Source organism: Pyrgilauda ruficollis, unplaced genomic scaffold (assembly GCF_017590135.1).
Source record: "Pyrgilauda ruficollis isolate IOZ18807 unplaced genomic scaffold, ASM1759013v1 scaffold34, whole genome shotgun sequence".
NCBI classification, from domain to species: domain Eukaryota; kingdom Metazoa; phylum Chordata; class Aves; order Passeriformes; family Passeridae; genus Pyrgilauda; species Pyrgilauda ruficollis.
In genome coordinates, this window is record NW_024524822.1 from 132,163 (window position 1) to 155,996 (window position 23,834).

At 57.1% G+C, this 23,834-nt stretch overlaps 3 protein-coding genes across 6 annotated transcripts; 2 read left to right on the plus strand and 1 right to left on the minus strand.

Moving 5' to 3' along the window:
- Window positions 1–6,217: 6,217 nt before the first annotated feature.
- Window positions 6,218–17,575, plus strand: ENTPD2 (ectonucleoside triphosphate diphosphohydrolase 2). The gene is made up of 9 exons (XM_041474963.1): window positions 6,218–6,661; window positions 12,365–12,482; window positions 12,970–13,120; window positions 13,739–13,898; window positions 13,991–14,218; window positions 14,524–14,790; window positions 14,982–15,101; window positions 15,379–15,513; window positions 16,521–17,575. The coding sequence occupies exons 1-9, from the start codon at window positions 6,551–6,553 to the stop codon at window positions 16,719–16,721; spliced, it is 1,491 nt and encodes a 496-aa protein (XP_041330897.1). The 5' UTR covers window positions 6,218–6,550; the 3' UTR covers window positions 16,722–17,575.
- Window positions 17,576–19,112: 1,537 nt separating this feature from the next.
- TMEM141 (transmembrane protein 141) lies at window positions 19,113–20,827 on the minus strand. 2 transcript variants are annotated; one of them, XM_041474968.1, is made up of 5 exons: window positions 20,728–20,827; window positions 20,558–20,624; window positions 20,363–20,446; window positions 20,055–20,180; window positions 19,113–19,422 (listed from the first exon to the last, which is right to left on the minus strand). In XM_041474968.1, exons 1-5 carry the CDS (start codon window positions 20,779–20,781, stop codon window positions 19,343–19,345), a joined length of 411 nt encoding a protein of 136 aa, XP_041330902.1. In that variant the 5' UTR covers window positions 20,782–20,827; the 3' UTR covers window positions 19,113–19,342. The 2 variants fall into 2 exon arrangements, with proteins under 2 accessions (XP_041330902.1, XP_041330901.1); XM_041474967.1 differs by having other exon boundaries at window positions 20,055–20,186.
- Window positions 20,780–23,191, plus strand: PAXX (PAXX non-homologous end joining factor). Of its 3 annotated transcripts, XM_041474964.1 has the most exons (7): window positions 20,835–20,920; window positions 21,001–21,061; window positions 21,194–21,228; window positions 21,352–21,542; window positions 22,071–22,139; window positions 22,604–22,697; window positions 22,812–23,191. In XM_041474964.1, the coding sequence occupies exons 1-7, from the start codon at window positions 20,835–20,837 to the stop codon at window positions 22,849–22,851; spliced, it is 576 nt and encodes a 191-aa protein (XP_041330898.1). In that variant the 3' UTR covers window positions 22,852–23,191. The 3 variants fall into 3 exon arrangements, with proteins under 3 accessions (XP_041330899.1, XP_041330898.1, XP_041330900.1); XM_041474965.1 differs by lacking the exon at window positions 21,001–21,061 and having other exon boundaries at window positions 20,780–20,920; XM_041474966.1 differs by lacking the exon at window positions 22,604–22,697.
- Window positions 23,192–23,834: the final 643 nt, after the last annotated feature.

Sequence of the window (23,834 nt, forward strand, 5' to 3'; positions counted from 1 at the left end):
CAGAGCCCCTGATGGGCTCAGCGGGGACAGCCTGGGTGTCTCAGCCTCCCCCATTCTTGCTGTGGGTCTCCATGGGGCTGTGGTGATGGCCATGGGCTGCTTCAGTGAGGCTGTTGCCCTGAAAGCCAGGCAAGGGCTCAGCCTCTGCATGGCCCAGCTGCTCACCGTGGCCATCACCTGGTGCTTGTGGGGATGAGCTGAGATTGTTCAAAACATGGTTTCTCACTTGGAACTGGAGCCTGTGGGTAGTGTTTGCCAGTTTAAGAAAAGTGACAAGCAGTTCCCTGCTTTATTCCAAGCAGAAGATAATTATCCCCTCCATCCTGCCAGCTCTGTCCCCACCCCACCACCATCCCCTCCCTCACACTGGGCATGGGGATCAGCCCCTTGCCAGGAGGATCCATGTGTGGTGCTCCCTTCCTTCATGTCACATGCTTCACTCGTGTTCAGCCAGCCTTTCCCAACAGGCTTAGACACAGGTGAGCCTGCAGTGGCTGCGTGGAGCCGGCAGGATGTGACCACGACCCTGGGCCTCGCCAAGGACACCTCTGCCCTGGGGCCACAGCCTAGGGGACAGGTGTTCTGCTGGCAGGTGCGCTGTCCTTGCCAGCAGCCACTGGCTCATGTCACAGGCTTGGGGAGAGAGCTCATCAGTTGTGCCAGGGCTGTGGGAACACGGCTGTCAGTCTGAGGGGCTGCCCTGTGCCTCAATACTTCCCGACCCTCTGTCCTGGCAGGAGAGAGCTCCAGGCAAAACAACCAGGAGAAACCAATGGGGCTTTTCTGGAAAAGCTGCTTACTTCCTGGCTGGTTCAATGCCAAGACAACAGGGATCTCTGCCCATGGACCCCCTCAGGGCTTGCATCACACAGACAATGTCCTGGAAAACAGGAGACAAAAAAGGGTTTAGAAAGTGAGGAAAGACTAGAGATTTGTACTTGGGTTTGATTTTCCTTCCAGGCAAGGATCCTTGCCAGGAGGGGGATTATAGCCTTGGATACACCAAGATCCTTCCAGACCTTCAATGTCTCTAAGAGGACAAGATCCGGGCTTGGAGCCGAGGCTGGAATACATCAGTGGGCTCCCACTCACAGGGTGCAGAGGCTCAGCAGGAGCTGCACTCAGTCAGGAGCTCACTCCCGACTCAGGGAGGTTGTTATATTCCCTTATTTTTTTTTACTCTACCAGTGTAAACACTGATTGGATTTGCAACTTCACTGGCCACAGGGTCAAAAGCACCCCAGAATGCCTCACATGGGTGTGCTCTGGCCTTAGTGCTGGGACTGGTGTGGGCATCCCCAGAAATTCCTGACAGATCCTTGCTTCCATTCCAGTGCTGTCTGACTCCAACTTTGTACAGGTGGAGATGTGGGTAAATGCACCCTGAGCAAAAGCATCTTTCTGGGTCCAGGTTCACACATCTCTGCTGGAATGAGGGATAGACCCGACAGCAGGACAGGCAGCTGGGAGGTTCCTGATACCCCACACAGTGTTGTGATTCCTCCATGCAAGGCAGCGAGATACTGGGGAGTCAGCCCCAGCAGCTGGGGAAGCCTAGATGTCCGAGACCTTTGGTTGGTACAGGATTCACCCTGCCTGGAGGTCCCTGAGGAAGAGGCACCTCTGGGTTTGCACAGTGGCCTGCATTGGCCTGCACTAGCCAAAAAATACACCTGATGCCTCAGCTGAGTCCCAGGGTACATCAGTCCAGGTCCTGACTGTAGTCAGAGTCCTGAGGACTGGGAGCAGGTTCTCACTCCTCCCTCTGTGCCTCCAGTGCAGCTCCCAGCCATAGCTGAGATTGGGAATGGAAGTGGGATTGGGGTCTGAATTGAGAACAGGGCTGGGGGCCCTGTGGACCACAGCCTGTGGATGGGTGAGCAGCCTCAGCCCAACCTAAGACCAAAGGAACAAGTCCCTGCCCTTATTCCTTGGTCTGTGCTTCAGAGGCAGATGGGGGCTGTGCTCCTTCTGGGAACACCTTTGCAGCCTCATGCTGTCCCACTTGTCCTTCTGGCTGCTACAGGCTTCCCTCCAGCCAGCCCATCCCTGTCCTTGATGGTTCTTGGTCTGAGTGACCTGGGGAGCACTGAGATCTTGCACTCTGTGGCCTGCCAGGGCTGCTCTGAGCAGCAGCCTTTCCCAGTGCCAGAGGGATCGATAACAGAGCGACCACCCACCGGAGAGACTTTCTGGATTTGTTGTCTCTTCAGAGCAGCGAATGAGTTTTGTCATCTGGTATTGTTCATTTTGTGTGCTGGGGAGTGCTTTGCCTGTTAAATAAACAGGTTTTTTCCACTTCTCTCCGAGGAAATTTTTCCCAAACCGATTGGAGGGAGGGACCGTGTGGGCTTGCTTTCTGGGGGGGCTCCCTTTGGAGGCTTTTCTCCCAAATTTGCCCTAAACTGGGACAGTGCCTCTGCAAAGGAACCCCACTGGCTTCCACTGCTCCCTTAAGAGCATGTCAGGACCCCCGGGGCTTCTGCCAGAGCTGAGACCAACGTTGAGCTGGAGCAGCTCTGGAGTGTGTTGTGGGATTGTTTGTGCATTGCTCAGGGCTGGCCTGCGCTGGCCCAGTCCCAAAACTGTTGAATGTTTCTGGATTGAAAGGCCCCCTGCACTTGCTGTTGGCTGAGGAGCGTGCAGATGGGAGCAGAGAACCCTGTCCCTAACCCCTCCCTTTGGACCACAGCCTGTCACAGTGTCTATAGGTTCATTGTGTTCTTCCTGTTATTACCCAACCACATATGGAGCTGCAGGGCCGCCCACCAGTGCTCCCAGATGTGCTCATCCATGCTTCACAAAGCCATTGAGAAGCCCTGAGTTCCACAACCAGCAAACTCCACCTCTCAGAGCTGCCAGCAAGTTACTTCTCCTGCTCCAGTGTCTCCTTTGATCCCTCATTCAACCCTGCAACCCTCACCCAGGTGGCCCCACCCAGATCTGAGCCTTTTGTTGGAAGAAATAGATTAGAAAACCTCTTCCTTTGTCCGGGGAAGTGGAGGTCCCCTGCACTACTGGGTGACTAATGCACTCTCCACCTTCTCTTTGTACTCACATTCCACTCTGCCCCCAGGGATTGTTTCCCCTGCTTCGTGGTGGGGACAAGCTTTTCTGCCCAGCTGGGATGGGTGCCAGCATGCCCTGTCTTTCCTGGGAGTCTGTGCCTGTGCCTCTCCTTGGAGGAAGGCTGTGTCTCCCTGAGTCACTGAGCTGAAGCCCATGTCCACACCAGCTGCAGGGGATGTAGAAATACAGACAAGAGTCTTCAGGCGCCTCAGACATGCTGGTGACACCTGATCCTCATCCAGCTTTACCTGGGATTAAGGTCTCTGTGTTTATCCAGGTATGGGGTGATCCAAAGACACCAGCACAGCAGGGACCTGGGGCTCGTGAAAGATCTCTCCTGTGAGATCAGGCAGGTTAACCTGGTCCCTTGCTGCTGTGGCCCCATCACGGTGGTGACACAGGCTGTAATATTGAAAAATTGGCATTAAATTGTGGGGAACTTATTGCTGCCCCACAGCAAACCCTGCTCCTGCACCTGGTGGATTGTCTGATTATTTCAGGTTTCAATGCCATTTTCATATCTGGTTATGCTGAGGGGATCTGTCCCTCCCACTATCACAGCAGCTCCCTAAAAATTCACAGCGTGCCTCTGTCCCTGGGAATGGTCACAGCAGGACGGAGAGCAGTGCTGTGGAGATCAACAGAGGTGACAGAGGTAAGACACTGGCAGGCAGACAGATGGCAAGCAGGGTGGCAGGCAGACAGGTGACAGCATGGCAGGTAGAAAGGCAGAGAGTGGCAGTGTGGCAGGACAACCCAGCTGTGCTGGGCTGGGTCCCCTACACAGCTGCTTGTTCACTGAACCTGTTCATTTGGGCAGATACTATGCTTCACAACCCAAGTGCTGCCTTTCTTTGATGGTGCCCAAAATCCACATCCCTGTTTCCTCAGATTAACAAGGCTGCTCTCACCTTCTGCCATTGGAGCAAGGTGCCTGCTTCCACTTCCGTGGCAGAGAAAGCCTTCCCTGACCCTCACTTGCTTTTTCACACTGAACTTTCTTGTGCCTGGAGCTCAGGCACTGCCCACCTGGGGCAGCCACCTCAGTGCAGGCACCTCTCCTCCCCAGGGACGTGGCTGGGCTCTCTGTCAGTGGCTGGGGCTGCCCACACACCATGGCCAGAGGCACTGCCACCTTCAGTGCCCTGCTTTCCAGCCTGTGGTGCCTTGACAGGGCTACATGGGAAAGGAAAACTGACATGAGCCCCCCCTACCCCGCTCATCCCCCTTATTGGGGCAGCAGCTGGCAGTGCCTGACCCTTGCTGGGCTGAGCTCAGCCAGCCGTGTTGGGGTGCTCCCCGCCTGCACGTACTGTCACAGGGTATTTGGGTATTTCTCTGGCTGTACATGTGTTTGCCTGGCTGACATTCCCCTGGGAATGGGAGTATTTGCACCCCACATGCCCAAGCTTTTGGTGCCTTCCTCTTTGCACTGGAGGTTGAGTATCCTGGGACACCAGTGAATGCCCAGGGCTTGGCACAGAGTCCCTCAGGCCTCAGACCTCAGCTCCCACCCCTTTGGAGCCGGAAAGAGGGTGGCAAATGTGACCTCATGAAGAGGAGGAGCAGCCCACCCTGGGGAGGGAAGGGATGTCAGCCCTCCTTTCAAAGCCACCCATGGACAGTCTGGGAAGAGGATGGCCAAGTCTGCACAGGACCAGGGTATGGAGGACACTTATATCTCCCAGGATGGGTCCCATCACAACAAGGACCACCTGACAGATAGGAACTTGCTTCAAAGTCCCCAAAACCAAAGGAAGGGTGAGGAGCAAGGGGACCATCCCTACTCCCACAGGGCTCATCTAACCCTGTTTCTGCTCCCCACCATCCAGAAAAGAGATTTTTTTGTTGTTGTTGTTCTTTTTTAGTCTTTGAAAACCTCATTGCTTGTCCATCTAAAGGTGAAGCAGGAGGTTTGAGAAAGGGATTAAGTGCAATCCAGAAAAGATCTCGCTATGATAATCCCTGGTGCAGTTGCACTGTGCAGGATGGCAGATGACTGCCTCAGAAGGTGAGATGGGCAGCATGAAGAGTCAGTAATAGGCAGGTATTTTCCCTTAGAAACTTGACAACAGTCAGCCTGGGAAGGCAGAAAGGCAGCGGAAATGGTGCTGTGCTGAGCCTCAGGGACAGGACTGTGGTTTCCTGTGGCATAATCAGCAGCAAAAGCAAATAATTTTTTTCCCATAAATTAATATACTAATGTCTTGGAATAGATTAAAATGGATTTTCCAGGGTTAAGTGCTTATTGAATTGAAGTGAGGAGGTAAACCCCTGCAAACAGACTCACAGACTGAACACAGCAGTCCTGCAGAGAAGTCCTGCTCCACAGTGATGGGCACTGCCAGGGTGAAGGTGGGGACAGCACTGGAGCTCATGCCCTGTGGGACCTCCAGCTGCAGAACCTGTGCAATGGAGTAGTGTTGCATCAGGGCTGGAGGTTCCTGCACAAGCCCTGGGCAAAGGCTTAGCCCCATGAGCACCTCTGTGCCCCAATACCACAGTGATGGGCAGGGAGCTCTGCAGAAGTTGCAATGGTGTGATGTGTGCTGTGCATGGGTCAGCTGTGAGCAGCAGGAAAGCTCCTTGCTTCAAGAAAGTATTGAGGAGTAGGCAGTTGTGAGGAGCCTCAGCTCACACCCTCAGTGTGAGGTTGTGACCCGCAGCCTGCAACCCAGCTGCTCTAGGAGCCGTGACTTCCAGCCTTCTCTCCTTGTTTATTATTTTGTTCACTTTTGTATCCCACTGTGTAAGCAAGCTGTAAATGTCCTTCTCAGAGGAAGGAACCAAACCTCCTTTGGCTCACTCCTCCTTATGCAAATGCATCACATTTTTCACTTGTGACCATATTGAAAACAGCCTCAGTATACATCTGGGCTCCTCAGGGCTGTCACGAAGCTCTTGTGATGATTAAAAGCAGGAATACAGCCGCAGCTGTTAATCATTGTAGATGAGAGGTTCTTGGAGCTTTTCTGCATCTCAGGATGTTCCCACATCCCACTGAATCCATCTAAGGGCTAAGCCCCAGGGAGGGGGCAGGATGGGGTTGAGCCTGGGGTCAAGGACCATGCCCGGAGGGGTAGATGGGGCTGATCCCAAGGACACAGGCTGTGCCCAGGGAAGAAGGACAGGACTGGGCTGAGCCCTGCCGGTAACGGTGATGCTCGAGAGACAAAGCTGATTCTGGGCCAGGGCGGTACCTGAGGGGCCGGGCTGGGGCTGATCCGGGGCAAAAGAACCGTGCCTGGGGGAGGTAGATCGGTCTGGGCAGAGAGGGCAGGAAGATCTGAGTGCGGGTCCGGGGCAACCGCAGGACTCGCAGCCCGGGCCGCCCCGCGCGGTGCCACGGAGCCCGGCGTCCCGCCCGGGTGGGCCGGGGCGGCGGTGACTCAGCCGGGAGAGGCGGGCGAGGAGGAGGCGGGGGAGGAGGAGCGGCAGGAGCCGCCGCCGCTGCCGAGCCGCTCACCTGCCCGGCTGCGCCATGGCCCGCCGCCTGGCCGCCCTGCTCCTGCTCCTGGCCCTCGGCTGCCTGCTGGGTATCCTCCTCCTCCTCCTCGGCTCTGGGGACACACGCGGCCCGCCGGGCTTCAAGGTGAGCGGGGCGGCGCGGGGGCACCGGCAGGTCCTGGGCTGCCGGGGGCCGGGGGAGCCGCCGTGGGCACGTCGGTGTACGGCATTCCCGCTGTGCGGGAATACTGCTGCGGGAGAGACGCCGGCACCAGAGGATCCCCAGCGTCACGGGAGGCGCCGGGGCTCAGGGGTCCCTCATCTGCGGGGAGGGTCGCAGGGAGCAGCGCCCGGCGGGTGCGCAGGGACGGAGCTGCCCCAGTGGCGAGACCCGCAGCGTGGCATCTCCGCTGCGGGACCCCGGCTGCGGGACCTTCGGCCGTCCATCCCTTGTGCCTTAGGACGTGCGCTTTGGGACGGGAATCTGTAGGACACACAGAAAGATAGCGGCCCCCAGGTCAGGGCTGCCGAGTCAGCATCTGCTGCTGCTCTGCCTGGGCCAGGGCTTCCCTGCACAACCCGGCATCTCCCCGGGCTCCACTGCATTGCCTGAGCCAGTGCTGCTGGGTGACAAATGTACTTTCCTTTGAATACAAGCTGCATTTGAATACATAATAATAAGACATAATTAGTTTGGGAGTTCTTTTTTTTTTTTTTTTCCTTTTTCATTGTAAATTCGGATGATGAAAGAGGTTCCCGAACAATTTCTTTTGGCCAAGTACTTCCTTTGTAGGACAAGTCTTTTGTTTTAAAATAGTCCCAGGCTCTTGTCCTGAAAAATATTTCATCTAACACTCCCTTTTTCTCATCCCAAGCAATTTACTTGGAAACTTTCTGAGCCAGCCTGCATGCCAGATGTGCTGCTGCCTTCTCTCTGGGTTTGTCAGATGTAATGAAGACCAGAATGAGAAGACAAGCTGGCTTAGCCAAGACGACCCTTTTTGCTCCTAGTATAACTACCAATTTTTAACTCCCTCTCTGTGACAGCTTTCTTGGCCACCTGTTACCACATGTTGGGGCATCTTGGACAGTGTCCTGAGCTGTTTTCAAAGTGCATTTTATCTTTTGGAACATGGAGGAATTAGATAGGTACCAAGACCCCCATATGTAGCACTTGGATCAGCCTGGAAAGCCTTTCTTCTTCTTGGTTCCAAAATGGACCTTTGGTTTTAAACCAAATGAATTCCCAAAAACTTTTTTCCTTGTGCTTTTTTTGGTGCTTTTTCTCCCTCTGAGTGCTAGCATCTTCTAGTCTGCAGGCACTGCTGCGGTTTGGGGCCAGGCATCTCTGAACACCCACCTGGGTCCTGACCCTGCTCTGCACAAGGCCTGGCCCAGGGACTCCGGGTTCCTGGACGTGCCAAGTGCTATGAGGTCCAGCGTGGTGTGTGCTTTGGTGTCCAGCAGTGCCTGTTCCCATGGGGCTGGCACCAGGAAGGTGCTGAGGAGCTGCTTTCACACAAAACCCAGTGCTGTTTTGAGAATGCAGAAATTTCTGTTATTTGAACTCAGCCCAAAAGATGCCCACGTGGCTTAGAGGTCAGTCCTGCTATGGGAGACCCTGGGCACATCTTCTGATGGCCTGGACAAGATGTGGTCCTTGCTGACTCAGTCCACATTAGCTGCTGGATAGTGCTGTTCACTGCTGAGCTACAGCTCCACATTTTCCCTTTCCAGCTCCTTTGCATGGAATGAACCCCTAAAACCACCCTGGATTAGTTATCTTGCTGCTGAGGGACTGATCCTTCCCTCATGGGTCTGCAGTGGAGCTCAAGGCCTGACTGCCCAGAGCTGCTGCCTGCTCTTGACAGCCCTTTTCTTTCTTTTGGCAAATGTATCTCTGGCAATTTCTACATCCTGTGGCTCCTGTGGCTACTGCAGCAGGAAGGAAACCTGTCACAACTCACTGCAAACCTGGGTGCTGCATGACCTCACCATCCTTCAGAGAGGCAGAATGGTGGGAGGCCAGGGATGAGCCCTTCATGCAACATGGGACAGCCTGGAGGGTCTGTGGAATGGGGGCTGGAATCCTGGGCATGGCCATGGGGCACAGTGCCAGGCAGCAGCACATGGGGCATTCTCAGTGTCCCCACCTGCCTCCTCCCCTGGGCAGAGCCATACACTGATCAGAAGCCCTAAGCACTACTCATGGCCTTTGGGAACATGACTGTCTTCTGTGCCCCCTCTGCAGGGGCTTCAGGACTGAGCAGCCGAGACTGGGGCTGGCCTGAGTGATGTTGCATTGGGGCAGAGCCCTTGGAACCATGGGTGACCTAGGAGGCAGCAGAGATAGGGCTGGCATTGGAAAACTGTCCCAGTGTGGGGCCACAATGGAGACCCCTCTGTGTCCCCTCTGCCTACAGCATTGCCAGGATCTGCTCAGAGGGTTCTGTTAGAAAAATCCCTGTGCCATCAGGAGATGCTGGTGTTGGGGACTGTCCCACATGCATGAGGCCCTGCCAAAGCCCTGGGCACCAGTAGGCAAACATGCCGAGGCAGATGGGAGCCAGGTCCTGGCATGGGAGTGCGCCAGGTCATCCCTGTGTCTCCCCAGCCCTCATTTGCAGTGTACTTGTTAGCAGACACAGGGCAGCTCAGCTGGCAGAGCTGAGGGCAGCACTTAGGCTGCACATCACTATTGGGGTGGGCTTTTATCCTCCCTCCTGGGGCTTCCCACCTGTAGGGCCCCTGGAGCCCACCTGCCCATGCCCATGGCTCAGCCGTGACCCAGACCCACACAGCAGTGCACTCTGCTCTGGGGAATGCAGTGGCTCCGATGCCCAAGCCCAGGTTCTAGGCAGGGACAGAAGCTGACAGGGACAGGATCTGGGGCCAGGGGCTGGCACCATTGCACACCACTGTAGGTGATCCCATTCATGATTTCTGTGTGAATGCTGGAGGCGTGAGGTACCCTTGGGACTGGAGGAGATGACATTTCTTCATCACTGGGAACATACTAGGCTGCCCATGTCTGCCTCGGTGCCTTCACGCACCATGCGCACAATTCCCACCCCTGCTTACCACTCCCGGGCAAGGACGTTTTCTCCACGGGGACAAGCTGGGGTGCCAAACCTTGTGCCCTCAGAAGGGCTGCCACGAGGCTGTGGTGACTCCTCTCCTGCTGCGGTGGCTGTGGGGTGAGCTGTGGCAGCAGTCAACCAGGCACTCTCTGCAGAGGCAGCACCATCGTGTTGCAGCACCTTAGCTCAGCCAGGCCAAGCTCTGTTGCTGCCACCACCAAGGCTGGGGGACCCATGGGATGCCCCTCACTCACCACTCCACACCTGGTGGCAGTGGGCTGGGGGTCCAAGAGGAGATACCCCCACCCCGACCCACAGTGTTGGCAGCAAAGGGCACTAGAAAGTGCCTACATGGCACAGCCAGTTCTGCATCCTGCCCCAGCGGTGCCACTGTCACCCCAACATGCCACCTCTGCACAGGACTTGCTCTGGGTGCAGGCTCCGTGCTGCCTCTCACTGCCTGCACTTCCCTGGGCACGCAACATGCTATGTGTGCCCATGCACACCTATGCACACACCCCTCCTAAGTGCATGTGTGCACAGACACGCATTGGCACACCTATGTGCATGCACTCCTCACCCATGCACACCCACGTGTAAGCAACCCCACATACCTGCATCCACACCTGAAGCTGCACACACCTTTGTATGTCCATGCACACACACACAAACATGCGCACTCCTGCAGCGTGTAGACCACATGCACACATATATGCATGTACATGTGCACATACATTTGTGCACCTCTCTACGTGTGCAGCTCCACCCCAGTTATGTACAGCCCCATGAATACATCCTGGTATGAGCTCTCCATGGGATGGGAAGTGGGGCACAACCAAGCCAGCCCTGCTGAGCACAGGGAGAAACCCTGGGAACCAGCCTTCGCCCTGTCACGGGTGGTGGGTCTCCCCCTGCTCACCCTAGAGCCAGCCATGTAGCCATGTCCCTTTCTGCCATGGGGTGTCTGGCATTCCCAGCATCCCCCTCCCACGCTGACCCCATTCCTGGTGGGCGGCACCAGGTATCCCTGGCACTGCAGGTCATCCTTATTGTTTCATACTCCAGCACCTCTCAACCCTTGCCACCATGTAGATATCCCTGTCTCCAACCTTCTCCCTCTCAGTGGACTTCAGCCCCTCCATGGCATCTCTGGGCTGGAGACTACTCCTAGGGTCTTGGCTGTGCTCAGCCCTGGGTTTGGGGATGACCCACCGATGCTTTCCTGTTTGGGACAGCCTTGTCACCCTGCTCCTGCTAGTGTCACTCCAGGTGATATTTGGGGTAATGCGGTGCCTTGTGAGCAAACTGGAGACATTTGCATGGTGACTACAGGGTGTGTGGGCACATGTGCCACTGAGGTGGACAGAGGGGGGTCCCCTAGGGCTGGACCCTCCTCAGACTCCCCTGTGCTTGGTCAGTGACTGCTCATCTGGGGATGCAGGGGTGACCACGGGACCCCAGGGAGGCAAGGCAAGGCAGAGGTTGCTCTGGTGAGAATGGACTGGGGTGCCATGTGCTGGGCAAAGAGGGTGTTGAGACCCCTCTAAGCCTGCCTGGAGCACTCACCCCAGCACCCAGCCCAGGAGGCTGGGGAGAGGTGTTGTGGGGGAGTTGTCAGCCTCTTTCCTTCTCTCTGCAGTGTTTGTCAGGAGCTGAAGCTACTCCACTGCTTCAGCCTGGCCACAGAGGGGGATTCTCTGCTGGCTTGTAGCTTTTGGCCCAGGGCATGAGCAAATCACAGGGTGAGTCTGGGAGGGTCACCCATGTGAGATGGTTCTCTGAGGGAGCAGGAGGTACCACTGGTGCAGGGCCATGAGTTCACGGTGTAATTGAGGCTACCTATAAGTGGGGACCTCAAGTGTCCCTGACACTTCTGTTGCCTGAGCTGGTGAAAACCAGGTGATAGGGACAGGGGCACCCATGGCAGGCAGGGCTGGGGTGGCTTCCAGAGCCAGGTAGGGAGAGGAGCTGCCTACTCCAGCCCTTGGCTCTATTGAGTCTGGGCAGGGCAGGAGACAGAGACTCAGAGGAGGAGGTTTAAGCCTTAGATGGCTTCACCCCACAGATGCTCAGCTGGAGTGGTGCTGGGTCCTGCCTTGCTTTCCCCCTATACTCACAGCCCTGAAGGGGCACAGTGGGGGCCAGCACGGGCAATCCCAAAACCATGGGCAGCAGGGGTCAGGCAGAGGGGCATGCCCAGGGGTGCTGCAGGCAGCATGTATGGTGTCCCCTCCCTGGGAGCTGGGTAACCTTGTTTGGCAGGAGGAGCAGGGTTATTTATAGCCAGAGAATAGCCAAGCCATACAAGGGCAGGAGGGATGAGGGGCCTGGCTGCCCTTCTTTGGCCAAGAGCATCCCGAGGAGCCATTTCAGGTGTCTCTCCCCACCACCAGTCCCAGGGACCGGCTAGCATGGCTCAGCAGGCAGCCAGGAGTGATGGTAACCTGCAGTGGGGGAGGAGCCCCCTGAGCTGCACTCAAGGGGGTCCCCTTACCCAAAAAGGCAGAGTCCCTGTGCTGTTCCAAATAGCATTCCAGAATGGCCAGTATCCCACTCCCAGTCACATGCCAGGCAGTGCCCTCCTTGGGCAGGTGTGGGCCCAGCAGTGCCAGGCTGGGCTGAGCAAAGCCTACCTCTGCCAGATGATGCTCCGGAGCTGCTGGGCACTGACAGGGTAGGAGTGTGGACTGGTTGTGCACTGAGCCCCAGTGTCTTCCCTTGGTAAGGGCTGGAGCCTGCAGGCCTGACCCACTGCCTTCCCCCTGCAGTACGGCATCGTGCTGGACGCTGGGTCCTCCCACACCGCCATGTTCGTCTACAAGTGGCCCGCAGACAAGGAGAATGACACCGGGGTGGTCAGCGAGCACGGCATGTGTGATGTGGAGGGTAAGGGCTGGCCCTGGTCCGGGGCTGGTGGCGGTGTCTGTTGCATCCCTGTGGCAGGGCAGCATGGTGTGAGTGCCCCTGCCATGCCCAGCTGCCTCCCTCTGTGTTCACCAGTGTAGTGACGTTCTAAAGGGTTCAGCTCTATTCCTAAAATGTCTCCCACCTCCCCCCAAGGCTTGCATCTGTGCATGCTTGTGGTTTATCTTTTCCTGGTAGGTACTGAACCACCAGGGAACAATCCAGCTCCCTGCCTAGCCCAGTGACGAGCCCTGGTCAGTTTTTCACTCTCCATTTATCAACCTTTCCCAGACTGTCAGCCAGCAGAGGATGCAGTGTGGGCAGAGATGTGGCTGGACCCCGGATGGCTCCATGCTCACAGAAAACTGCGTTTTGGACAGCCTGGAAGGGGCAAAGCTGCTCACCAGGCATTTTCTCACTGAGCATCATCCCCTCACCAGCAGGGAGCAATGCTTTTTCCTCTTCACAGGTCCTGGCATCTCCAGCTACAGCTCGAACCCTCTGGCAGCTGGGACAAGCCTGGAGCACTGCCTGAACCAGGCCCTGAGAGATGTGCCCAAGGAGAAGCACACGGGCACACCGCTTTACCTGGGCGCCACGGCTGGCATGCGCCTGCTCAAGTGAGTGCACAGGGGACAGGGGAGCCCTGTTGTGCCACTCTGACATGCCAGCCTGCCACACACAGCAGGGGTGGAGGTGGTGAAGGATGGCTGAAGTGTTGCCCCTTTGCTGGGCAACGCTCTTGACCACCCACCTGCCCAGTGCTGTGTCCCCTGCAAAAGTGGTCCTGCCTTTCAGAGCAGGATATACTCTGCAGGGCACAGCCAGCACAGTGCTAGTAGGGGCTGCGGGAGGGGCCAGCACCAGGATAACCCACCCAGACTTTTTGGTTGCTAGGAGGAAAATCCCTTGCACCCACTGCCAGCCTGATGGGACAGTGAGAATAATCACCCCTCAAAAAGCACACAGGGGGAGTTGTGCTCCCCTCACTCAGCCCAGGCAGGATGCATTCCATTGTCCCAGCAGAGAGGAGCACACTTCATTCCTGCTACCTGCCTCCTCCAGCAGAGACGAGGGGAATTAGCTAGTGGTTTTTTGGGACATGCCTATGAGTACCCATGCAAGGGCTCACCTCTCTCCTGGGCCCTGCTATGGCAGTGCTGGCCCTCAAGGGCCACTGGGACAGGGAGGGCTCTGCAGCACAGGTCTGTCACACCGCCCTCTCACTTGGCCCACAGCATTGCGGACCCACAGGTGTCGGACGCTGTCCTCAGAGCTGTAGCAGCCACGCTGAAGACATACCCCTTTGATTTCCGGGGAGCAAAGATCCTCTCAGGGGAAGAGGAAGGGGTCTTTGGCTGGGTCACTGCAAACTATCTCCTGGAGAACTTCATCAAGGTGGGCAGAGGATAGTGACATCCAGTGGGATGGCTGTAGTGGCTGGGCAGCTCACCATACACTTATGCCTGCTCTTGTGCTCCTTGGCTTAGCGTGGATGGCTCGGAGAATGGATCCAGCCTCAGAAGAAGACCCTGGGGGCCATGGACTTTGGAGGTGCTTCCACACAGATCACCTTTGAAACCAGGGACACAATTGAAAACCCCAGAAACGAGGTGATGCTGAAGCTGTATGGCCAGGCATACAAAGTGTACACGCACAGCTTCCTCTGCTATGGGAGGGACCAGGTCCTCAAGAGGCTGCTCTCCAAGTTCCTCCAGGTACAGTGTGTGCTTGATGTGGATGCTGGCTGTCACAGTTGCCCCTCAGCTCGGTGTTTATTCTGTCCTTCAGCCCTGGACCAGCTGTACACCTTTACCAACCAACTTGGGTTTTGCCCCCAACTCTTTCCTATGTTCCCGGGGTTTCTCATACTATCTCCCTTGGATGATGCAGCCCTTGGCTGAGCCAAGACACCCCAAGCCATTTTGAGACACTTTTGTCAACTGCTGTGTCTGGCTGCTCAAGCTCCACGGGAGCTGTGCTATGCACAGCTCATGCACCCCATGTGTCCCTCCTCCGGCAGGCTGAAAACTATCAAGAAACTGTCTCCCATCCCTGCTGGCCTAAGGGCTACAACAAGAGCCTGTTGCTGAGCAGCATCTACGACAGCCCCTGCACGGAGAAGGAGAGGCCAAGCCTTGCCCTCAACACCACTGTTACCTTGGTCGGCACTGGGAACGGGAACCTCTGCACTCTGCATGTCAGCAAGCTCTTTGACTTCACCAACTGCTCCTTCTCTCGCTGCTCCTTTGATGGTGTTTTCCAGCCAAAGGTTTCAGGAAACTTCATTGTAAGTCCCATAAGAGGAGGGTGGTGACTCAGCTGCTGCTGGGCAGCTCCCCAGCATCAGGTGGCAGCAAAATCAGACCCCCAGCTCTGTAACAGCAGTTGTTGGTGCCCACCACATTGGCCAGAGTGTCAGCTAATGGTCAGAGAGTTTACTCCAAGCCTGTCTCACAGCTGCTCCTTTGCCTCCATCAGGCCTTCTCTGCCTTCTTCTACACGGTGGATTTTATACAGACCGTGATGGGAAGGCCCGTGCACCTGCCCAGCGACCTGAAGGATGCTGCAGAGACCATCTGTGCCACCAGCTGGAGTGAGGTGGGCTCCCTGGGCACCATGGGAAGGAGGGGGCTGCTTCACGTGGGGTATCACCCAGGCTTTGAGAGAAGCCCTTGGAGGTCACTGGGTTTCCTGGCACCAATGGACTAGGGAGAAGGCAATTGATGGCTCCGACATGGGACTGGGAGGGGGCTCAGGTGGGTAGGGGTAGCCTTGGCCTCACAGATGTAACTACCCTGAGCTTCAGGCCACAGACACAAGCCTGGCCATTGCTGGTTTGACCTCTCTTCTCTTTCCCTCTGTGCATCACACCCAGCTGCTCCTGAAAGCCCCAAAGCTGGAAAAGAGGCTGCCAGATTACTGTGCTGTCAGCACATTTGTGTATTTGCTCACCACCAAAGGCTACAGCTTCAACAACCACTCCTTCCCCAACATTGCCTTCCAGAAGAAGGTGGGTAGCACCAAAATACATCCCCATCCCATGGGATCTCTTTGGAGTTAGGCCAAAGAACCCCGCAGGAGAGATGATCCCACATGGAAAAACAGGCAAGCACAATCAAGGAAGATCTCAGTGAACAGGGGCAGGATGGAACTCTCAGTTTTTGGAGGGATCTCCTAGAGGATGGAAACAAATGAGCTGAGCTGTCTGTTGGGGTTGTCATGGGATCAGGTCCTTCAGCCCTTCCTTGGCCCTCAAGACAGCAGCCATCCCAAATAATGCTCTGCGGAGGCTTTTTGGGAAGTTACGTCAGGGCAGGAGGTACTTTTGTCTGCACATGCTATGGGATGTGCAAGGAGATCAGGACTGGCCTGAGCATACTAGGTTTTACTCCCAGGGCATGAACCCAGTTCAGCACAAGATGGTCACTGCTCTGTCCCTGTGCTGGCTAGACCTGTGGGCAAGCAGAGGCTCAAGGGGGCTGTGGGTTCCCACACACTTTTCTCCCTTGGGCTGACACTGAAGCTGTCCCAGAAGGGTCTGCAGCACAAATCTTATGAGTAGCAGCTGACAGAGCTGGGGAGACTCAGCCTGGAGAAAAGGAAGCTCAAGGGGGACCTTCTCACTCTCTACAACACCCTGATAGGAGGTTGTAGCCAGGTGGGGTTGGTATCTTCTCACAGGTAACATGTCACAGGCCAAGGAAATGGCCTCAAATTGTGCCAGGAGAAGTTTCAGTTATATTTTAGGAAAAATTACTTCATGGAAAGTGTGGTCAGGCATTGGAACAGGCTGCCTGCAGTTGGGGTAGTTACCATCCCTGGAGGGATTTAGAACATGTGCAGATGTGGCACTTGGGGACATAGTTTAGTGGTGGCCTTGGCAGTGCTGGCATTACTGGTTGGACTCCATGGTCTTAGCTGTCTTTTCCAACTTCAGTGATTCCCTGATTCTATGGTCTCTTGAGGCCCATGCAGCTGTGCTGGCTGGATGGTGACCATGCCATGCTGTTTCCTCAGGCAGGAGAAACCTCCATTGGCTGGGCCCTGGGCTACATGCTGAACCTCACCAACATGATCCCAGCAGAGAAGCCCTACTCCCACAAAAGTATGCTGTACAATTACTGGGTCATCCTCATCCTGCTCTTTGTGGTCACCACCCTGACATCCCTGGTGACTGCCATCTGCCTGCTCTGGCACAGCAAGTCCAGCATAATCTGATGGCAGGGACAGGGTGGGCCATATCTGCAGGACCAGCACCATCCTACCTGCTGGAGGCTCCACGGTCTGAATGCTTGGGATGTGGCAAGTGCTCAATGTCCTCCTCCAAAACCTGACACCATCCCAGAAGAATGACTGTGTCCTTTTGCCCTCCCCTTGCCCTCAAGCTGCGGGAAAGGAAGGACAGAAGAGGATCACTGATCCTGTGGGAGAAGGGCGTAAATGTTTCCCTGCACTACTCAGGGATGGACCCTGGAGCAGGTTTGGAAATGGGACATTCAGAGCTAGGACATCTTCCTGCCACCAGAGCTGAGCTGAACTGAGCCAATGAGCCCAAGCAACAAGAGGATTAATTTTCATGTGTATGTGTATGAATGGGGAATATTACTTACACTAGTCCTTATAGCCAACCTCGCTAGCCTGTCCCTGGAGCATCAGCCCTGCCTCCTGGGGAGCTCTGGGCATCACCTGAATCTCACGTTGTCTTTCTGGTTTGTTGTACAAACCCCACTGACCTTCCTGAAGGCATTTCCATTGGCCTCAGCTTTGGGTGATGCCTTCACTACCCCCATGGTTCCTATGCCAGACTTGTCTCTGCCACAGCCAGAGACTCCTGCACACCCCGGTTCCGGCAGCTCTGTCGTGCATGGCCATGCTGGCACAGAGCCGATGGGCTCCTGCACTGTGGGGCTTTGCTCTGCACTGGGATTTGAGCCTGGCATCATCCCACACCAGGCAGCTAGGAGGATGCACTTTCATTTCCAATTGAGTAAGAACAGGGATGTGCAAACATGAAGAAGGTTTGGTTTTGTTTGATTTTTTAAAATAATCTGAAATAAACCTTTGTAACCACTGCTATGGCTCACTGGCTTGTGATCAGCAACAGGCAGTTCAGCCTGGCTGTCCCATGGGGGCAAAGCCCCTCAGCCACATCCACAGGTCAGGCTCTGCCTGAAGGTCTCAGCCCTCGCAGCCTGTCCAGTGCTGAGACACTGTCACAGCTCTGTGCGCTCTACCAGCCTGGAGACAAACTCAAATAGACCAAGGTGGGCTGGAAACCTCATGCCAGACCCAGGCCCACCTGGAGAAGGAGGAGCTCCAGTCAGCCACAGTCACCAAGCTCATGCTTCCCCTCATGCTGGAGGTGCAGTCACCTCAAAGCCAGGAGCAGGCAGCTCAAACTGTTCCTCACTGCCACAGCCCCCAGCAAAACAACCTGCCAGCAGTCTGCACTGCCAGGGCCCAGCTCTGGTGCTCAAGGGCAACAGCAGAGCAGCTCACATTTGCTGCTGCAGTCACTGGCAGCTCAGACACCAGGATGCACATCGCAGCTGCATGGGACTGGTCCCAGCTCTCCAATCCTTTGGGAAGCCTCCCCCTGCCCTGCACATTCCACAAACACTAGAGAGGAGGGGCTGCAGGGAGCTGCAGTTATCTCACTGCCCTCTTTGTTCCTGCTGGCAGCACCAACTCTGCTCCGTGGGTTTGCTCACTTCCCAACACCCTTCCCTGCTCCAGCTGAACTCCTGGAATGCCATGCTTGACTCAACACACCTGTTCCCTGCAGCACTTTGCTTCCAGCTCTTCCACTGGCTGCTCCCCATCTCTCTGCACAGGGAAAACCTGATTTCAGTTCAGAGGATGCTGTGAACCTCCAAGCCCAGCTTCCTCCCCAAGCTCATCTCCTCAGCACAGGGATTCCCTCACATGGTGATGTTCAGGGCCTGTCTATTGTATCTCACACAGAGAAGGCACTTCTGGTTCCTGAAGCTAAAACATTGCTCTAAGAACCTGGGCAGCTCCCAGAATTCAGGCTGGGTTTCCTCTTCCAAGAAATTCAGCTGCAGCTGAATCAGAGCTGGATGTCCACCAAGAGCAGACAATTAACCTAGTCAAGACTTGGAGTCTGACATGGAAAAACCCCACATGCCCCACTGTGTGCATGGGATTCAAGCAGTACCAATACCTTGCCAAGTAGTTAAGGATTTGGATGGACAATCTGGGACTAGCCAGTGACAGGTGAGCACTGCAGAGAGGGGCCCTGGGCACATGGTCAGCTCTGTTGCAGGGGAAGGGGACACCCCAGAGGCCACCCAGCTGTGGGACTCAGCTCAGGCCTGTTCAGGTAGGTATGAAAAGCCTTGCTGCTGTGGTGGAAGGGACATGGGACTGGCTGGGCTCAGGAAACATAGGTGGCACAGCAACAGCTCTGCCCTCACAACTTAGCCCACACCTGTCTGCACCTGCAGTCTCAGAGCAATCCAAGTGCTGACTGTGACTGCCATCACCACAGAGGGACCAGAGATCTCTGCTCCAACATTCACTGCAGAGGTTGCCTCAGGTTGATGTTCACCACCTGCTCTGCCCTTCACCTCATCCACAACGAGTGCATTCAGCTCTCAACTTTTATTGTACCCCCAGTGCAATGTGCAGAGGCCATGGGGCAGGCAGCAATCCCTGAGGTGCCTCCACCATGCTCCCTCTGGCAGGATCAAGTCCTCTGAGCTTTCCAGAAGTGTCACCAAGCCCACCACCCTCAAGGGCAGCATGGGCAGCATCAGGCTGGGCAGACAGGAGGGAGTGAAAGCAGGACACGAGCACGGCAGGCTATGCTCTGCTGGCTACTCCACCACGTCACCGTACCTGTTTCTCCTCAGCAGTGTTGTAGTGCCGTCCCCATCTTCTGCACTAGGGAGGTTTTCTGCAACAAGAAAATACAAGTTCCCTGGACCTCCAACTACCCTGCTGAGTATGCCAAGCATGGGCAAAGAACCACAGAGCCTTGGTGAAGCACGTAAAGCCTCTTCAAGTTGGCCTAGCTTTGGGAGCTCAAGGTATGTATGGGAGAAAGCAGCGAGCAGCAACAAGAATTGTACAGCAGCAGCTGTCTTGATGCCCCTCAAATTCCACCCACCCTACTGGGCAGCAAATCCCTCCACACCTCAGTTGCTCTCTCCATCCCTTACCTTCTCCTTCCTCTTCCAGCAAATAACCCTTTTGTGCTGGCTTTTGTGACTATCCAAAGCAGGCAGGGCAGAAGGCAGCAGCAAGTGCACCCAGCCCACATCACCAGCCCCGCTCAGGAACCCACTGTGCTGGGTGCACAGAGGCACAGGGGAGGCAGGAAACCAGGTAAGGAGCTCCAACCACCACGGGTGCTCCCGCTCCCACCCCTTGGCTGCAGGGTGCCAGTGTGGGACTTATAATATGAGATTTTGGCAATGACACAGTCACCAGGTAAATTACAAGACAGGAGCAGCAAAGTAATTATTGCAGCAGGGAAGAACCAGGCACAACAAGCTCAGGCAAAGCAGTAGGGAGATATGACTGTACCTGCGGGCTGAGACACCCCACCAGTCACGGCGAGCTCTTGTGGGGACTTGCCTGTCTCCAAATAAATCCAGAAGTTGGAGCATTTCTGTGTCTCAGCTCTGGTTACCACGTAGCTTCCGAGGGACCCTGCAGCTGGGGCGGCCGAGGTGCTTCTGGGAGTGCCAGCAGCACCACGGTGGGGACAGCACCTGCTGCCGCGAACCCTCCTGAGCCTTGGGGACCGGGGCACAGGGAGGTGGCTGGAGCCAGAGACGAGCGCCCATAACAGTGGCAAACAGCTCTCTGTACCGCTCGGGCTGGGCACTTACCCGCAGCCAATAGCAGGCTCCACTGCAGGCTGTATGGCAGCTTCTGCCGAGCCATCTTCTGCAGCGCGAAGGCGGCCCCGCTGCCTGCCGAGACCGGGGCCGGGGTTATCGGACACGGCCGGGACGTCCCCGCTGCCCCCGGGGAGCGGCCAAGGACAACCCGGGGGATGCCGGGGTGGGTGGACCGGCCCGTACCTGCCAGGAAGGTGCCGATGCCCTTCATGAAGGCGTGAGACTGGCAGGCCGCGTACTGCTGCAGCGCCTGCGGGGAGGCGTCAGCGCGAGGGCCGGAGGCCCACCCGGCCCCCCAGTGCCGGCCCTCCCCGCACCCCCAGGCCTCCCAGCCCGTCCCCCGCGGGGCGCACCGGGTGCCTGGCGGCCACATCATCCTCCACCCGCCGCACGCCCAGGTTCACCATGGCGAGGCTGTCGGGCCCGGCTCGGGGCAGGATCCGCCCCTTCCGCCGTGCTCATGGCGGAACCGGCAGGGCCGTTTCATGTGCTGCGAACCGGGACGGGCCGATTCCTCTGCTACTGCGGACCCGACGGCGCTGTCTAGTGAGAGCGCGGCGAGAGAAGGAGCACGGGGGGGGCGGGGGGGGCCGAGCGGCCCTGGCCTGAGCTGCTGCCTCCCGCAGTGTGACCGACGCGATGGAGGTCTGGGCCGGGGAGCTCGGTGGCTGCCCGGCGCTCGGCTCTGTATGTACCGGGGGGGACCGGGAGCGGCGGGAGAGCCCGGGGCTGAGACCCGGGGTGCCGGCGGGGCAGGGATGGATTTGGACCCAGGCTAGGCCGTGTTGGACGCGCTCTCCTCCTTCTCTCCCTCTGCAGCGGTGTTCGCCGGAGGAGCACGGCGCGATGCTCAGGTGGGTGCCGCCGCCCTGGCACCCTCCTCGCTGCGGGCTCCCTCTCGCCCGGGCTCCTCCCACCCTAGGCCCCACCTCGCCCGGGGCCCCTCTCTCCCGCTCACCTTACCCCTCTCCCCGCAGGGCCGCCCTCGGTCACGGCGCCGCCGCGCTGAGCCTGGGCCCGGGTTCGGCCGCGCTGCTGCTGCCGGAGGAGCCGCAGTGCCCGGCCCTGGCCCTCGCCCAGCTGCCCGCCGCCGAGGCGCGCAGCCAGCTGCAGGCGCTGCTCTTCGGCATGGCCGGCTGCATCGAGAGCCTGGAGAGGCGCCTGGAAGGTCCGTGGTGGGTTTAGAAGAGGGGAGGGCTAGCAGCTCCTGCCACCTTCACGGGATTGTCACTCCCACCTAAGGTGCCCTAGGTGCCCCAGTCCAGCCGCAGCAGGAGAGGGCTTCACCCCAGGTGGTTTCTTCTCACCGGTCCCGGTAGAAGAGCTGCTGCCTGTCACTTCCCTGTTCGTGCTGGCCCGTTCTCAAAGCTGGCCGGGGTCTGCACCAGACCTCTGCAGGCAGAAGAGACCCTGCCTGGGCTGGGAGGACACAGTGGTGTGTCTCTGTGTGGAAACACAGCCCTTGTCCTCATGGCCAGTACCACACTAGCATCCTGAGTGTGGGAGTCACCTTACAGATATCTTTGTCTGAGGGGTCTGGAAAGATTTCGGAGCAGCAGCAGTCTGGATGGAAGTGCTGAGAGGAGAATGGGGCTCAGTTTGGCTGTGGAGGAAGCTCACTGGGGAGGCTTGAAGTGTTGCATGCGGAATTGGGGGGTGTTGTCACAAGCTTTGGCTCTGGCTCCTGTCTCAGTAGCAGTGGAGACAGCATCTTCCTGCAGCCCCGAGAAGAACGCTGCCCGGAGCCAGCAGCTCTTCCTGCCAGGTAGGCACTGCCAGGGGCATCTGCCCTGCTCCTGCAATCTTTTGTCTTCTCCCTCCTGGAGGCTGCTTGTCCTGTATCCATGTGCTCTCCAGGACACTCTGAGTGCCCTCGGCTCTGGCTGCTAGCAGCAACCACCCGTTGTCCTGGTGCTCTTCCAGGCAGAGCATGGGCAGGGCTTAGTGTGGTGGCTCTCAGGGTGTCTGGGAAGCTCAGGTAAAAGGCTGGGCATTGCCAACCTCAGAAGGAGGGCAGGCTTTCCTGTGCTTCCAGACTGGAGGCTGTGGTGGATCCACAGCTCCTTTTGGGAGAGGAGGCCAAGTCTGGCCCTTTCTTGCCCTCTGTGGCTGCTGGTCCTGCCAGGCTGGGCTCCCAGAGGCTCCCCCTGGCCGTGGGGGGACTGGCAGGGCTGCCAGAGCTCCTGGGTAACCTGTAATCTGTGTCCTGCCTGTTCCCGACCGAGGCAGACCCCAGCCCCAGGAAGAGTAAGGCTTCTGGCTCAGCTTTGCCAGCCAAAAGGAAAGTACCGGGGGAATCTCTCATTAACCCTGGTTTCAAAAGGTCAGTGCTGGGGTTGGATGCTGCTCACTTGGCACCTTGTGAGCTCTGTTCTGAAGTTTTGTGGCAGCAGGGCTTGGGACTCCTGACTCTGATGTTTCCTCCATCTCCTTCCAGCAAGAAGGCGCCATCTGGAGTGAATTTCGAGGACTCCTGATGGGTGCTGTCCTGTGCCCTGATGACAGCCCTATGGACCCCTGTGTGTGAGCGAGGAGGTGTCCCTGTTGTTCTGGGCCTGCTGAGTGCCTTGACCCAGGGAGACAACAGAGGCAGCAGTACCTGGTAGCCACCCCTCAAGTTTCCCCTTTGTGGGGAACAGATGAAGCAGAGGGGACACCAGCATGGTGGGTTTTTCCCCTGCAGCTCTTCCCTGCTGGCAGGGACCAGCTCCTGACCTCACTTACCATAAACTGGTGGAGTTTCGATAGAGCTTTGATACTGTGAAATGGAAAGATCACCTGTGCTTTGCTTCTTGCCAGTAAAGGGGTTTTTAGCCAGCTGGTCTCTTTGGGTGTGTCTGTCCATTCTGCCTCTCCCTTTCTCAGGAAGCCTTGGGCTTCAGCTGAACCCAGATGTCTGGGCCTCAGAGAAATTCTCTTCCGTGCCAGCTTTTTGCAAGTGGGCTGATGGGTGTGTCGTTAGAACCTGGCCAGTCCCTCTGGAGAGCTGGGAGGGTGGGCTCTGCCTTGCTGGGCACTGGGAGAGGATGAGGATGTCAGTACATCCTGCCCTTGTGAGGGAGGAGCCGCTGGGGTGGTCACTCCAGACTCACACCGGTCTTACTTGCAAAGCTTTTATTGATTTCCAGGAACTTTGAAGCTTATCTTGGGCTTTCCCTGCTTCACAACCCCCAAGTCTGTTGAGAGCTTCCTAATAGTGAGTTCTGGGGGGAGCTGACCTGTGCCCATTGCCTGTGCTATTCCCCTCCAGCTCTGTTCCTAGGTCTCTATGGCTGTGCCAGGTCCCCACACCTGGTGCGGCTGTGAGGGCACCTTGTGGTGCCTGCTGCCCAGGTGGGTGGCACAGTGTGCCTGCCTGTGCAAGTGGCTGCAGGGCACAGTTGTTGTCCCCAGCTCTGCCCCTGCCCTCAGCTGGGCACAGCTATGGCACCGATGGTGCCTGTGGCTGTCCCCCTTTGCC

Bases quoted from the DNA above. Each gene is read 5' to 3' on its own strand.
- PAXX (XM_041474964.1), top strand. From the start codon at position 20,835: ATGGCGGAACCGGCAGGGCCGTTTCATGTGCTGCGAACCGGGACGGGC. The intron at 20,921-21,000 runs GTGAGAGCGCGG...TGCCTCCCGCAG, and splicing joins GGACCCGACGGCGCTGTCTA to TGTGACCGACGCGATGGAGG. The intron at 22,698-22,811 runs GTCAGTGCTGGG...ATCTCCTTCCAG, and splicing joins ATTAACCCTGGTTTCAAAAG to CAAGAAGGCGCCATCTGGAG.
- TMEM141 (XM_041474967.1), bottom strand. From the start codon at position 20,781: ATGGTGAACCTGGGCGTGCGGCGGGTGGAGGATGATGTGGCCGCCAGG. The intron at 20,447-20,557 runs GTACGGGCCGGT...CGGTCTCGGCAG, and splicing joins CATCGGCACCTTCCTGGCAG to GCAGCGGGGCCGCCTTCGCG. The intron at 19,423-20,054 runs GTACAGTCATAT...TTCTTGTTGCAG, and splicing joins TGGGGTGTCTCAGCCCGCAG to AAAACCTCCCTAGTGCAGAA.
- ENTPD2 (XM_041474963.1), top strand. From the start codon at position 6,551: ATGGCCCGCCGCCTGGCCGCCCTGCTCCTGCTCCTGGCCCTCGGCTGC. The intron at 6,662-12,364 runs GTGAGCGGGGCG...TTCCCCCTGCAG, and splicing joins GCGGCCCGCCGGGCTTCAAG to TACGGCATCGTGCTGGACGC. The intron at 12,483-12,969 runs GTAAGGGCTGGC...TCCTCTTCACAG, and splicing joins CGGCATGTGTGATGTGGAGG to GTCCTGGCATCTCCAGCTAC.